The following is a 14,748-nucleotide window of genomic DNA, read 5'->3' as shown; positions in this document are numbered from 1 at the left end:
CTATCAAGTGAATTAAATCTCCAGTCTCTTCCTCCTTTTTTTTTTTTTTTTTTTTTAAGGCAAAGTCTTGCTTTGTAGCTTTGCCTGGCTTGGAACCCACCTTTTAGAGCTGGTTAGACTTGAACTCATAGAGCTCTGCCTGCCTCTGCTTCCTGAGTGCTGGGATTAAATGTGTGCACCACTCACTACACCCAGTCTCCCCACCTCATTTTTTTTTTTTTCGAGACAAGGTTTCTTTGTGTAGCCTTGGCTGTCCTAGACTCACTTTGTAGACCAGGCTGGCCTCGAACTCACAGAGCTCCACCTGCCTCTGCCTCCCAAGTGCTGGGATTACAGGCATGCACACGCCCCATACCGTCCCCCCATTCTTAATGGAGGTGTATTGTATGCTCTGTGTGGGGGCCCACATTCCCCAGTGCCCCCCCCAGCTCTTCCCACCATAACCTGAGCTTTCCGAAGGCATGAGGAAGCAGTCTTCTAGAGTGAGTCCCCAAGTCCCCGCTGCATCTCTAGACTGGGCCATCTGATTTATCTGCAAACCGTCAACCATGATGCCCCTTCTCCAAAATTCAAAACAAACAAAACCCAGCAACCAGACAGGACAGGCGGATTGGAGTTGCTTACATTTTTTTTTTAATGAAATAAATCAGCCTCTAAGTATTGCTTTTACAGGTTTGTGGAAATCAAGTATCTATATCACTCACACTTTCTACAGCAGTCACACTTCCAAAAATAGATTTCTTGCCAGAGATAGCATGGTCTTCCCCAGTGTGGTATCTCAGTTCTGTCAACCTGCCCTGGGCCCTCGCATGTCGTCTTCAGAGTGACCCCCGGAGACTGTGACCGACAGTCTGAATTCTACCCAGGCTTAAGGCTCACCCGCATAAAACCGCATGGGAGGGAACGGCCTAAGCATGAGCCCATTCGTATCCCACTTCAGCTCGGCAGGTCCATTCCAGAGGTCAAGTGGGGGAGGTGGGTGGCAGCTGCGGGTAAGGTGCAGAGAGGCGACCTCTGGCTGGGTTCCTGTAAACATCCATTGCAAAGGCGGAGAGTCACAAGCCAGATCCAGGATGGTGGAGGACTGGGTGGTAGGTGAGGTCTTTGGAGGCCTTCTCCTTCCTGTAGGGCCTGGCAACTCCCCCATCTTGGCACTGAGTCCCCAGCTCTCCTGGCAGACTTCTGGGTTGGGGTAGGAACCCGGTTGTTGGCACCAGCAGGCCTAACCAAGAAGACAAAGCACAGTCATCATCAGGGAGGGGCCATGGCACCACTGGCCCGGGTGCCACCCTAGCTCGGGTGGGGCAAGGACGCCTCGCTCGCATCCTCAAGTCCTGGGAGTCTCCAGAAGCTCATGCTCAGGCGGGAGATACTTTTGTTCCTCCTCTTCCTTCCTTCCTTCCTTCCTCTTAAAAATGAGTTTTAATTCTTTGACAAGTTCATGTGTGTATACAATGTACTAGGATATTTTCTCCCCATTTCTCTTCCAGATCCTGTCCTCCCTCTGGACTCTGGACTCCTTTTGCCTCCTACTTTAATGTCTTTTTTTTTTTTAATGACTCATTGAGTTTAACTGGGGTTGCCCGCATGAACATGGTTGAGGAGTTATTTACAGAAACACAGGAAACTGACTAGTAGCTACACACCACTGAAGAAAACGACCCCTCCCCCAGCAGTCACTGACCTACTAATAGCCTCTTCCCCACCCTATCTCCTATCATTTCCTGCTGGGTTTTGTTGTTGAGACAGGGTCTCATGTAGGTAGCCCAGGATAGCCTTGAACTTCTGATTCTTCTGCCTCCACCTCCCAAGTGCTGGGACCTTACGTGGTGCTGGGGATGGAACCCAGGGTCTAGCTGAACGCACAGAGCATGCGTTCCACCATCGGAGTTATAGCTTTTGTTCCAAGTTCTTAGCAATGAATTTGCTTCACTTGTGAGAGTCTGGGGAACCGTGCTAGTTTTGCATGAGGGAGTAGGGCTGTCCACGGGTGATCAGGAGAGGGAAAGAGCTGCTAGGGCTGGGAGGAGGTTCTCAGCCATGAGGGGGATCGAGCAGGGGCAGCTGAGCAAGCTCAGGGACTGGGCAATGCCTCCCATCTCACTCTGAGTGCACCATGCTTACAGGAAGGCAGCTGGTCAACTCTGTGTCCCCACCTGGCTCCTCTTGTCATGACACAGCGTCACTTGTAAGTCCTGGCACTGTGGCACGTTCTCTCCTCCACTCCCGTCAGTCCCATATTTAGCTGCCACCAGCATCTCTGCAACGGTGAGGTTCCCCCCTCCCGTTAGGCCCCTCAGACCCTTCCTCTACAAACACAACCGAGCGTCAGATGCAACAGTCGGTGTATGAGAAACACGCAGTGTGTCCTGCTGAGTAACATTCAGGGGTGTGTGGGGCTATCATAGGCATCGCTTACTTAGCAGTGGCCCTGGCCCCCAACCAGCAAAAGCTGTGGCACCTCTAGTCACCATGGCTGCTAAACCTGTACCCCACCTATTTCCATTTCTACCAGGAGCTGTGCCTCTCCCCATTTTATAGATTGCAAAACAGAGGCTCAGAGAGGCAGGGTGTTGTCCGCAGTTGCAAAAGTAGGGCAGGCAGAGCTGGCACTGTGCTAGTAACAAATGGGGACAATCACAATCTGGGTGGCCACCACACCCAGTGCTCTTGCCATGTGACGTCCCTTCCTTCCACCTACCTTTCCCAGCCCTGGGTGCCTTGATCCTGTGACTTTTGCCTGTCTCCAGAGAATGCCTGGCCCCCAACTGCAAGAACAGGGTTGCACTAATGCCTTCCACAGCAAGCTGCTTCCTGCCAGGGACTGCCGGGAAGGTAGTGTACCAATTCCCCAGACCCGTCACCTGGACCTGGGGTGATAATGAGGCACCTCTTATACCCACTTTGGCTCCTGGGGCATCTGACAGGCTCGCGCTCCAGACTACAGTGGGAACCTGTTGAGTGTCCACCTGGTCCACCTTGTCAGCCTCACTTTCCACTCTCCACATGGAGTTCCTGAGATCTCCCAAATAAGCATGCAGGCTCATGGGCATCTCCACTCTCCTTACTATCCCATAGCTGATGTTGTTATGTCCACTGGACATCAAGGCCTAGAAAGCTTAAGATACTCATTGAAAGATGCTCAGCTTAGAAGTATGGAGATCTGCCCAGCTGTGGTGCCCTGGCCCTGTGAGTCCAGCACCAGAAAGCCAAGGCCAGAGACTGGCAGGTTAGAGGCCAGCCTGGGCTACAGGGTAGGACAGAGTGAGTTTGAGGCCAGGCTGGGCCATCTGGTATGAGCCTATTTCCACAAACAAGTGCTATGTACCATCAGCTCCTATTCAGTTTTCGCATACCAGGGTTTAACGTGCTGGGCCCCACAATAGAAGACAGGGGCCAGGCACTGTGCCAATGTGAGCAACTTTAGCTTGGAGTAATCCTCCCAAGGATGGGACGAGGTGTGAGCATAGATGGAGGTCCACACAAGGTTGTGCTGCACAGGAAGGGTGCCCATGGAGAGACGAGGCATAGCTGTCTCCTGCAGTTCTGAACAGGGTAGGGGTTGGAGCCATATGCTGAAGTTTCTCCCATCCTATCAGACTAAAGGACAGCTGGGAATACACTCTACCGTGGCTTAGGAACCTTCTGTGGTCCCTGCTGACCCCCAGAGAGGCGCTCCACCCCTCCCCCCAACCTATGGGAAGCAGGGGCTAGGGCTACATTGGGCCTTCCAGAAAGGCTTTCTGAGACTCTCCTCCCATCACACCAGAGCCCACTGGTGGTTGCTTTTCCCTCTGGGGGAAGCATGCTGGTTCCCACAGACAGGAGCCGGAGGCAGAATAATGTATGGAGATCCACCCTCCTGGGTGCCTCCTGCAGGGCAGCCCCAGTGTGGTCAGGAGGAGGATCACCAAGGAGGCCTCACTTCCCTGCCAGTCCTAGTGACTACACACAGACTCCACAGCTGCTGGTCTGACTGAGCCTGCTGTCCCAGCTCCATCCTTGTGCCCACACCTTGTCCTTGGTTTTGGTGGGTACTGCTGGCTTCCAGTACATTTGCTGAATCTCTCAGTTATAGCTAATGATATCAGGTGCCTGTCCACACAAGTTCCTCTCCTTTTAAAGCATTAAAAACAACAACAACAACACCAAAAATAAAAAAAAAATAAAAAACCTCAAACTCTTAAGAGGCAATTTAAGAGGCCAGGCAGGGTGATGGTAGTGGCACACGCCTTTAATCCCAGCACTCAGGAGGCAGAGGCAGGCAGATCTCTGTGAGCTTGAGGCTAGCCTGGCCTACAAAGTGAGTTCCAGGACAGCTAGAGCTGTTACACAGAGAAACCCTATTTCTAGAAACAAACAAACAAACAAACAAGCAAAAAGCTAACTTAAGGACTGGAGAGATGGTTCAGTGGGTAAGAGCACTTGCTGCTCTTGCAGGGGACCCTGGTTCTGTTCCCAGCACCCACATGATGGCTCAGAATTACCTATGACTCCAGAGGATCCAATGCTTTCTTGGGCTGACTTCCATGGTCTCCAACATGCACCTGGACTCACACAGGAACATAATAAGTCTTAAAAAGTTGATTTAAAGAAAACAACTATATAAAGAATAATTCAAGGGCCAGCAATGTGGCTTAGCTGATAAAGGTACTTGCTGCCAAGCCTGACTTCCTGAGTTTGATTTCAGGACTCATGTGGTAAAAGAAAAAAAAAAAAAAACTTCTACAAGATTTTCTCTGGCCTCTACATGTGCACCATGGCATACCCATGCCCACCCCTGCACGCACAAATAAATGTAAAATGTAAGAGATGCGGCAGACAGAAAGCAGAGAGAGCCTTCTCAGAACTCTGGGCTTAGCACTTCTCTTACACACAACCTTCTAGAAGCCCACAGCATACCCCACCTTCTCCACATACCCAAAAGGCATGGCTTGCCCAGCTTTGCAGACACCTGGGATCTCTGCTAGAGGCAGAGTGTGCAGCAGGAGGCTACTTGGCTCGTGCCCAAGGGTGTGGTGGCAATCTGGCCACCTCCCTGACAGCTGCAAGAACAGAAGAGAGAAGTTTCCTGTCTCCACAAGGCTCAGTCCCAGCTGAGAGCCGGCTTCTTGGGCCTGTACTGCAACCCCACATCGGCTGTGAATGCTCATCACTAAGGGCCATCGGGCCATCTATAGTGTGCGTGGCGGTCCCTGATCCCCCTGCACTTGTCTGCTGAACAGCTCCTGAAGCTTGTCACACAGAACCTCGACATTACTTATTTAGACGGTCTGGGTACCCCCATCTACAATACCTGGCCAGAGGAACTGATGCAGGTCTGACGTGGACTTCATCTACCCACCATGGCGCAAGTATGGAGGTCAGAGGACAACTTTCCTGAGTCTGGCCTCTCCTACCGTGTATGTTCAGGGGCTCCAATTCAGGTCATGAGGCCTGGCAGCAAGTGGCTGGCTACCTTCTGAGCCATCTCACAAACCCCAACAACGCAGGTTTTTGCAACTCCCCTCCCCCCCCACCTTTGAGATAGTTTCACTGTGTAGCCTGGGCTGGACTACACGTCTAAGGCTCCTGCCTTGGCCTGCCCAGTGCTGAAATTAGAGGTACTAGCCACTTTCCCTGGCCCAATTCCAGAGTATCTTTATTATTGTTTTGACGTAGGGTTTTTACTACAACCACAGGCAGGCCTCAAATTTGTGATCGTCTTGCCTCAGGCTCCCGTGTGTTGGGATTACTGGCATACGCCACAGTAACTACAAGTTTCAAAGAAAATATATATATCGTAACTATGAAAAGAAGGTAACGAGGTAATGCTAAAGAGACGGTGAAGAGGAAGCCGCACATCTGCCTCCATGCCTGGAGAAAGAAAAAAGCAGGAAGGCCAGGGCATCATGAGCCTCGCTCCTCTGGTGCCTCCTAGGGATTCCTCCAGCTCCACACCCCACTTCAGAAACTCTGTGCAACTGTGAATAGCTTGAGGGTCAGTGATGCTACTTCATAGCTGGGCATCTAAAGTGAGTCACCGGACTGCCCCAAGCCTCAGTTTCCCTCACTAGTTAATGAACCCTTCCCAGTCAACATCACAAGGTGACGCTCAGGGGAAGCTATGTGGGAGAGGCCTTCTTTTTGGGAACCTGGGATAGTAGCGACAAGGTGACACTCAGCTACAAGGTGAGCATCAGCTGACACTCAGTGGGTACCAAGTCTCACTACCCCCAGGCTGGTTCACAGGCAGTTCACAATGATGCTCTCTACTGATTTCTGGCCCCAGAAGAGCAAGGAATACCAGTAAAGGGGGAAAGGTTCCTGGGTTTAGGGGTTCTCTGGGTCTAATACATCACGGGGTGCTGCACACACCATTTACAAGTCAACTATACAGCAGTCACCAACCCACTGACTCACTGCGACCCCCTAGACCAGTACCATTAGTCCCATTTTACAGAGAAGGAAACTGAGGCACGGGGAGGTGGTGTCACTTATCTAAGAAGTAGGTAGTACTGAGGCTTGAACTCCAAATGTGTGTGACTGCAAAAGCTCTAGAAAACAATTTTAAAGGTCACATGATCTGGTTAGAATCATCACACCTCCAATAGCAAACATCCAGACTGCTCTGCGGCTCTTGGTCAAGCGTTGCGACTTCTCGGAGACAGTTCCAGTTTGGTGCCAGGAACCTTCATCGAGCAGTACTTGTTCGACAGATAAAGCAGTGGCCTTTGCCACTCGCTGGCTTTACTGCCTGGCCAGAAGCTGATGACATTGACACTTACTTTCACCTATGCCAGGAGAGGGTGGTCTCCTTCTCATGGTGACATGGCATTTGTTTACACATAGGTCCACACTGTCTTGGGGGCACACCTCAGCAGCAGGGTATATGTGTAGGATGTGTGAGGCTGGATCCTCAGAAACACCTTAAAAAAGTGAAACACAGTCCGGAGGGCCTGGGATTGCAGTTCAGGGGGCAGAGTGGGCTCCCTCCCCGGCACCACCTAACTAGGCACTGTGCACACACGGATGAGCATAAAGCAGGTGTAGTGACCATGACTATGACCCCAGCGTTTGGGAGGTGGAAGCAGCAAAGTAAGAAGTCGAAGGTCACCCTTGGCTAAACAGTGAGTACAAAGCCAGCCTCCCTCAAAAAACAAGCAAACAAGTCCACATAAAAAAACAGACTTTTGGGGTGGGGGGGATGTTGTTGTTTTAGTTTGTTTGGGTTTTTGTTAATCCTGCTAGCCTAGAACCAGAGATCTACCTGCCTCTGTCTCCCAAGTGCTGGGATTGAAGGTGTGCCTAGCTTGTAAGTTTATTCACAAATGAAGCACTAAAACTGGTATTATTCACCTGACACTACAAAAGGAAAAGCAGTAACGCAAGTGAAGAGACTTGCCTCACATCACCGAAGTCAACAGGACCAGCAATGGTGTGTGACCTGTAGCTCGCAAAACACTGTACTGAGGACACTGTAGTCTTCCTGTCAAAATCACATCACCTCAATAGAATCCTGAGCCTGGACGGATACCTGGCAAGCCCAGGCACAGACACCCCACAAATGCCACACTAGCCTCCTGAAAAGTGCCAGCATCATACCAAGATACAGACATACTGGGCAGTCAGTCCAGAATAAAGAAAGCAGTGACCTCAAATCTTGCATTTTTATCCTTAAAGGACATTCCTGGGACAGAAGATAAGATGTGAGTCAAGCCATAGGTCAGAATTCTCAGAGGGTTGTATCCTTGTCCCAGTTGCTGATCTCAGCCAGATGCAGTGGTACCCAACTATAATCCCAGTGCTTAGGAGGCAGAGCAGGAGAATCAGGAGTTCTAGGCCTGTCTTGGTTACAGAAGAACCCATCTCAAAAATGACATTTTCCTGGCTTTGACAAGAGTACTACAGATAGTGTTTTAGGAAAATATAGACCAATATAAAGCATTATGCATTCAATGTACTCTCAAATGGCTTAGCACATGACTGTCCACGTGTGTGTGTGTGTGTGTGCGCGCGCGCGCGCATGTACATGCCTGTGTCTGCACAGAGAACATAGGCTTGCACTGAGCCATGAGCAGGGTGCTGGCTGGCTGGTGATGGGAGCACAGGAGTTCTTTGTACTTTCCTCGCAACTCTGTGGAAAGTCTGCAGTCCTGGGGCTGGACACTAATGAAGCCCACACAACACACTCCCCTCAATCCAAGCTAGAAGACCTTGGTCCCAAGGCCAGAAAGGTCAGGCCCAGAGGATGCAGAATGCAGGGTGACTGGTAGCAGCCTGGAATGAAGTGACCCATCCTTGCCTCCAGGCCCCTTTTCATATACAGGAAAAAGGGAGCAAGCGTAGATGAGATGGCCCTGGAGAGGCAGGGCCCGAGAGACAGGCCCTCAGGGAAGGCTCTTCTGCTCCCTGGTGGTCACTGTGCTGTGCAGGAGACAGACCATCTTACTGGGCCCCTCGCTTTCTAGTTTGCTTAGGAGGCAGGAGTGAGAAGGCCCTGAGTTTTGAGGCCAGTTAGAGCTACATAGTGAGGCCCTGCTGAGAGAAAGGGAGGGACGAAGGGAGGGAGAGGGAGGGAGGAAGTGGTAGAGAGGGAGGGAGGGCTGTCTCTTTCAATGTGATCTTGGTTTCCCAAATGCAGCTGGTGCTTTCAGAAGTTCCCGAATGGGGGCAGCAGTAATGTCTGACAGAAGCCTTCCTGTTTCTCATTCAGGGTTGGGAGGACAGTGCGATGCCTAGGCCCTGCTTTTCTCGCTGAAATCTCCAGTCTGTGTTAGCTCAGAGCCAAGGGGATGAGGCGTTGGCATCTCAGCTGGCCTGGAGACCTTTCTTCCCAAAGGGCTGGCCAGGACTGCTGAAGCACTGTGACCCAGAAGCCCTTCTGGGCTCACATCAGACCAGGGCCGTATGCCTGCTTCTCACAGCTGGGCGAAGGGCTCACAGCAGACCAGGGTTGTGCACCTGCTTCCCACATCTGGGCGAAGGGCTCACAGCAGACCAGGGTTGTGCACCTGCTTCCCACATCTGGGCGAAGGGCTCACAGCAGACCAGGGCTGTGCACCTGCTTCCCACAGCTGGGCGAAGGGCTCACAGCAGACCAGGGCCGTGCACCTGCTTCCCACATCTGGGCGAACTCACAGCAGACCAGGGCCGTGCACCTGCTTCCCACATCTGGGTGAAGGGCTCACAGCAGACCAGGGCCGTGCACCTGCTTCCCACAGCTGGGCGAAGGGCTCACAGCAGACCAGTGCCGTGCACCTGCTTCCCACAGCTGGGCGAAGGGCTCACAGCAGACCAGGGCCGTGCACCTGCTTCCCACAGCTGTAGCCTTCCTGCTGTCCTGCGCCTTCCCATGCCCTGACCCAGCTCCACAGGCTACTTGTGGGTCTGCCACAACTGGAACCTGAGTATATGGGTGTCCCCATGGAAGGGGTGGGTATCCCCGATGGGCGGTGGCTTGGTCAGCTGGGTATCCTGTTGACAGTTCAGGCTGGGAAAGCAGCTGTGGTCTCCTGTCGAGCCACCTGAGGCCTGGTAGTAAGCCAGATGGAGGGATCGGCCATTCTTATTCTACAGTCACACTATACGAGGTTGCACATACTCTGGGGGCATCACCCCCATTCCCAGGCCAGAGACAGTGCCACTGCCACAGCACTTCATGTGCCAAGCGAGGGCTAATAGGCACCTGCCATTTTCTCAGGACTCTGAAGTCATCAACCAGGCTAAGGTACCTCTCTAACCTAGCAAATGGACTGTCGGTACCCCAACCCGATACTCATACCCAAGGCTCCTGGGCCCTACACCCAGTCCCTTACCCAGCAAGCAAAGGAGTTCCATTCCCTACTCCCCTGAGCCACACTGAACACTCGAGAAACTGCAGAGGCCACTCTCCAGAGTTCTAGATCCAGTGCCCTGGCAACTATGGGCATGAGGAAAAGGCAGGAGGACAGAGGTAGGAGTGCATGCGCATGCGTGTGTGCACCAATGGGTATGTTCCCTGAGTTCACAGAGACGGTCCTTTTGTTAGTCATGGGCCATGAGTATTCATGCACAGGCCAGGCAAGAGCAGTTGGTTCCAGACTGCACTTCGTGTCTGTAGCAGTGCCTGACGTTCACGGCCAGTTACCAGGCAGGGAGGTCCAACTTTTTGTTCTCTCAACAAGGCAGATTTTCATTACCCGCTTTATAAAAGAGCCACTAAGGGGTGGAGTTAAACGGCACTCCCCAAACTTGGCTAGGCCTGCAATCTGAATCTAGCCAACCTGAATTTACGGTCATTGCTCTTAACCTTGACTCTATGTCGACTCCACAAATAGGTGCTTAGTTAAATGTGTGAGAAGTCGAATTATGTGGGTAGACACCAGTGTGAGGGACCTGTCCTTTTTCCTGCTGAGATTCACCCTAGACCCCACCTCCTGGTGTGTCCTGTGTGCTTGCCCTTTGTTAGTGTTTCCTGGTCTGGTTCATCAGAACAGAGGTGTCTGTGAGCATGAGTGGGAACAGGCATGCCTGGCCTGGGGCTCCTCTGTGTGTGGAAAGGGGCCTGAGGCAAGGGTGGGTCACTTCACTCCAGGTCATCTTGCATCCAGCATCCTCTGGGTCTGGCCTTCCTGGCCCTGTGACCAAAGTCTTCTAGCTTAGATTGGGGGGAGTGTGTTGTGTGGGATTCAATAGTATCCAGCCCCAGGTGAGGGGGGTTTCTATATTTCTCATCTTCCCTACCCTCTGGGTCAGGCAAGAGTGTCCCGAAGAAATGCTTCTTGGTGTTTCTGCTCAAATAGCATTTGCTGCAAAGTATGTCAAAGCATTTGGGCTTTGGTTTTCAGCTTAGAATATGCCAATGTTTTCCATTGGAAGCAGGAGTGTTTCTGTTGATACAGTAAAAAGGTAAAATAAGACATTTTCACCACGTCATACTGTCTGAGAATCTATTTGGCTCAGGGACAGAGATTTAGCTTGGGCTCAAAGGGGCCTAGCCAGTGTTTGTTGAATGACTACATGAGCGAACACAAAGAAGGCCTAGGACCAGGAGTGGTGCGTGGTCTCTACTCAGGTTCTGAATGGATCCCGAAGATTCTATCTCTGTTAGGTGTTCCCAGTGTGTCTGGTTCCCTTTTGTCACTGGCCTGGTCTTGTCAAATCCCCTGTCACCTCTGGCTGGACAACTAACAGCCTCTGTCCTGGCCTTCTGGACTTCTACACTTGCCCCTGTAGCCCATTCTGCTCACAGCTGTCAGTCATCCTCACAGAACATGAGTTGGATGTGTCATATCCTGCCTAGGACCTTTACTGGGTGCTGAGTGCTCTTGGCCACGTCACTCAGGTCCCACCACGGACCTCTTTCGTGCTTCCCTGTCTCCAGCCTCCTTTAGGAATCCCCTCTTCCCAGAGTGCTTTGCTCCCCAGTGCTCGCTCTGTCTGGCTCCTTCTCTCAATTCTGGCCTCAGTCCATATTTGTCATCCCTTCAGAGAGGCCTTCTCTGACCCTAATTAAAGCAGCCCTCACTCCTCTCCTCTCATGGTCACTCGACACAGATCATCTGTCGGAGCAGGGGTGCCGTGCAAACAGCAGCAGCGCCCCTAAACTTCTCACTGTGCTTCTGGGGGCCCACTTGTGCTCCTCACAGAAGGCCCGTGTGCAGGTTCCATCTGTCTTTGCTCACCAAGTGCTCAACCAATAGGCATTTGCTCAAGGAAAGAATGGATGTCAGGCTGGCTGGAATGTGGAGCAGCTGGCCCGTGCCCTGCCTTAGATATCACTAAACTTACTTCAGAGTTCTTCAAAGAGATCTTGCTCCGTCCCCAAGTAGCTCCCGCTTGCGTTGTAAGACGGACTGTGTTCCCAAAGCCCACTGTTGAAAGCCTGTGTGTTGGATGCGATTAGGTCACCAGGGTGGATGGAAGGCCTGTTCCTGCTGTGATGGAGTTAGGGGTGATTAGGTCATGAGGGTGGAGCCCTCTGATGGGATTAGTGCCCTCTGGGAAACTATGAGAATGATATGTTTGCTGTTTGAGCCATGGAATTCTGGGCACAGTACCCAAAACAAAGACACCCTCTTATGGCAATGTTGGCAATCAACTAACAGGAGAGGAGGGGCAGTGGCCTCTTTGGGGTGACATTAGTATCTGTTACCATATGCCCCTTCATTGGCACTCAGGCGCTATGCCCTACCAAATTCCAGCATTACCCAGCGAGAGGGCTAGGCCTACCTCATGACAACTCACTGGCCCCAACAGCTTGCCTGGCACAAATGTTCTCTCTCACACAGCCCAGCGGTCCCCTTGTCCTTGTTGGGAGACTTAGGCCAGTCTCACTCTTCCTAGGATTCGCAGTATCCTACTGTAGCATGTAAGGAAGCTTCGCGGCAGGAGGCCAAAGGCAGGTCTTCAGTGCAACCGTCCTGTGGTTCCTTCTGCTGATCCTAGGCTCCTTCAGGCCTCGCAAATGCTGCAGGCAAAGCCAGCTCCAAGCCCATGCCTGCCTGCTCCCTAAGAAACTGACAGCCTCTGCGGCACTAACAACCCAGGATCCCTGAAACCCGACTCCAAATACAGCAGCGGAGGCACTGCCAAAAGGAAGTGCGGCTGTTTGCTGAAGGTTTCCACTCTCACAGCCTTGGCCTGAAGCCCCCACCCCCCACCTCCGAGGCCGCAGCACACAAGTGACCAGTGCCTCTTAGGACACACAAGACTGTTCTTCCACGACAAGGAAGCATTTCCTAAACCCCCAAGGTCACCAACAAGACAGGCTGAGATTTGGGGGAGGAGCTGACAGGCAGCTCTACCTCAAAAGGTTTTGGGCACAAAGCTTTTTGCACATGTCATGGGGTTAAACTGCATGATCACTCCAAATGTTAATGTAGGCCCTGGGTCCCCTTCCTTGGGGGTAATCTCTCCAGACACTGCTGTTCCTAGCATTCGAGTTAGACCCAAAGGAGGTGGCCAGAGAAATCAGAGGCTAGGAGAAAGGATGTTAGTCTGCCTTGAGGACACACCACCTTTTTCTCCCTCTCTGCAACAACTCTCATCTCAAGGGTACTTACCGGCCTCTTCCTGGGGTCCCATCCCGGTTTAGATGGAGCCCCCAACCAGTGGCAGTGGCTTGATATGGGCGGCTGGTCCAAGCCAAGAGTTGCCGATGGTGGAGGGCAAGTGGGGAACAGTTATTAAGACCTCACTCCAAATACCCATCGAAGACGTCGAGCTCCGAGTCGGCATCGTAAAGACCAGAGCCGGGGTCGGAGAGTACGCCGAGGTCCACCAGCGCCTGGTCCAAGTCCTCAGGCAGGAAGACGAGGCCCACGTTGAGAACGATGTATTCCATGAGGAAGGCGTAGTAGAGGATCAGCACGTTGACGAAGAACAGGCCCACGTAGAACATAGAGGGCAGCAGCGGTGGCTGCACGTAGGAGACCAGGGGGCCCAGAGCGTCCAGGTGGGCTGCGACCCGGGCGCCGGGCATGCAGGGGCCGGCAGTGGGGGCGGCGGCCGGGCGATCCCAGCGACCTCAGCCGCTGCAGCGCCCGGGCGGCCGGCGAGGGGGCAGTTCGGCCATCCAGGGGGCGCCCCGGGGCTCGGTGGCGGCAGCGCTGGGCCCCGGGCGGCCTCCGAAGACGCGCCTGGACCCCGAGATGCTCGGGGCCGGGTCGCGGAGACCCGGGTTCCGAATACGGCCCACACAGGCCGCTTGCCCCTCAGGGTCCCCTAGAAGTGGCCAGCGGCTCGCTTGGTGCAGCACGCTCGTGCGCCCCCGCTGCAGCTCAGAGTGGAGGTCGGGTCCCCGCCGCAGCCGTCTCCCCGAGGCTCTCTTCAAGCCCTGTCGGCGCCCCCGCAGGCTCAATGCCCATCTCTGCAGCCGCCCTGTCGCTCTGCTATTTCCCAGCACCGCCTACCCAGAGGCTCTGCGCTCATTGGCCAGTCGCATGCTCGCTCGCGTTCATTGGCTAGTTCAATACTCTACGCACATTGGCTCGAGCTGTCCGGGGTCGGATACTCCTTTGCTCCGCCCCATGGGAGGTACTCCAGTCTCTAAATTGCTCTCCTGCAGTATGGGCTCCCTAGATTCTGCACCTAGAACTTATTAAGTATAGTGCCTCTTTGGAACTTGGTTTTCCCATTTTAAATGAAGCCAGATGGAGAAGGGATGCCGCAATTCCACTGAAAATGTTAGATATTTCCAAAGCGCTTTTATTATTATTTTTCCACGGTATGGTAAGAAAAATCAATCGGTGAGTGTCTCTGACAGCTGCCAGAAGATCTGCCATGACACCCAGATGGAGAGCACTACAGACAGGTCAAATCTTCTGCCAGTAAGGTTGCTAATTTTTCTTTTTTACTTTGTAGTCCATGTTTTAAAAAAAAAATACTAATAATGCTAAGTAGTTGAAAATATCTGTTCAAATTCCTGCGTCAAAGACAACCCCTGTGCTCCCTTAAGGAAGAGGAATTTGCCAAAGGTGCCTTCCATCGGGGCTTAAAGAGCTGGGGACCAAAACAATGTCTTGTGTGTGCAAGATGTAAACAAGATGTAGCTCTACCACTGAGCTGCATTCTCAGCTCTTGAAAACAACAACAACAACAACAACCCCAAAACTAAAAAACCAGAAACTCACTATGTAGCCTGAAACTGGCTATAGAGGAGGCTAGCCTGGAGCTCATAGAGTTCCACCTGCCTCTGCCTCTTGAGTGCTGGGATTAAGGCCTCTGCCACCATGCTGGGGCTGTCCTTAGCTCCTAATAAGCCTTTAATCTAAGGTCACGCTTTGC

At 52.6% G+C, this 14,748-nt stretch overlaps 1 protein-coding gene across 2 annotated transcripts; it reads right to left on the bottom strand.

Moving 5' to 3' along the window:
* Positions 1-920: 920 nt before the first annotated feature.
* Positions 921-13,537, bottom strand: Dexi (Dexi homolog). Of its 2 annotated transcripts, none has more exons than XM_051167607.1 (2): positions 13,026-13,537; positions 921-1,222 (listed from the first exon to the last, which is right to left on the bottom strand). In XM_051167607.1, exon 1 carries the CDS (start codon positions 13,442-13,444, stop codon positions 13,157-13,159), a length of 288 nt encoding a protein of 95 aa, XP_051023564.1. In that variant the 5' UTR covers positions 13,445-13,537; the 3' UTR covers positions 921-1,222; positions 13,026-13,156. The 2 variants fall into 2 exon arrangements, with proteins under 2 accessions (XP_051023564.1, XP_051023565.1); XM_051167608.1 differs by lacking the exon at positions 921-1,222 and adding an exon at positions 6,821-6,908.
* Positions 13,538-14,748: the final 1,211 nt, after the last annotated feature.

This window comes from Acomys russatus, chromosome 25 (assembly GCF_903995435.1).
Source record: "Acomys russatus chromosome 25, mAcoRus1.1, whole genome shotgun sequence".
In the NCBI taxonomy this organism is placed as follows: Eukaryota; Metazoa; Chordata; class Mammalia; order Rodentia; family Muridae; genus Acomys; species Acomys russatus.
Note: the sequence above shows the minus strand (reverse complement) of the source record. Positions and strands in the feature narration are given on the sequence as shown.

Bases quoted from the DNA above. Each gene is read 5' to 3' on its own strand.
- Dexi (XM_051167607.1), bottom strand. From the start codon at position 13,444: ATGCCCGGCGCCCGGGTCGCAGCCCACCTGGACGCTCTGGGCCCCCTG.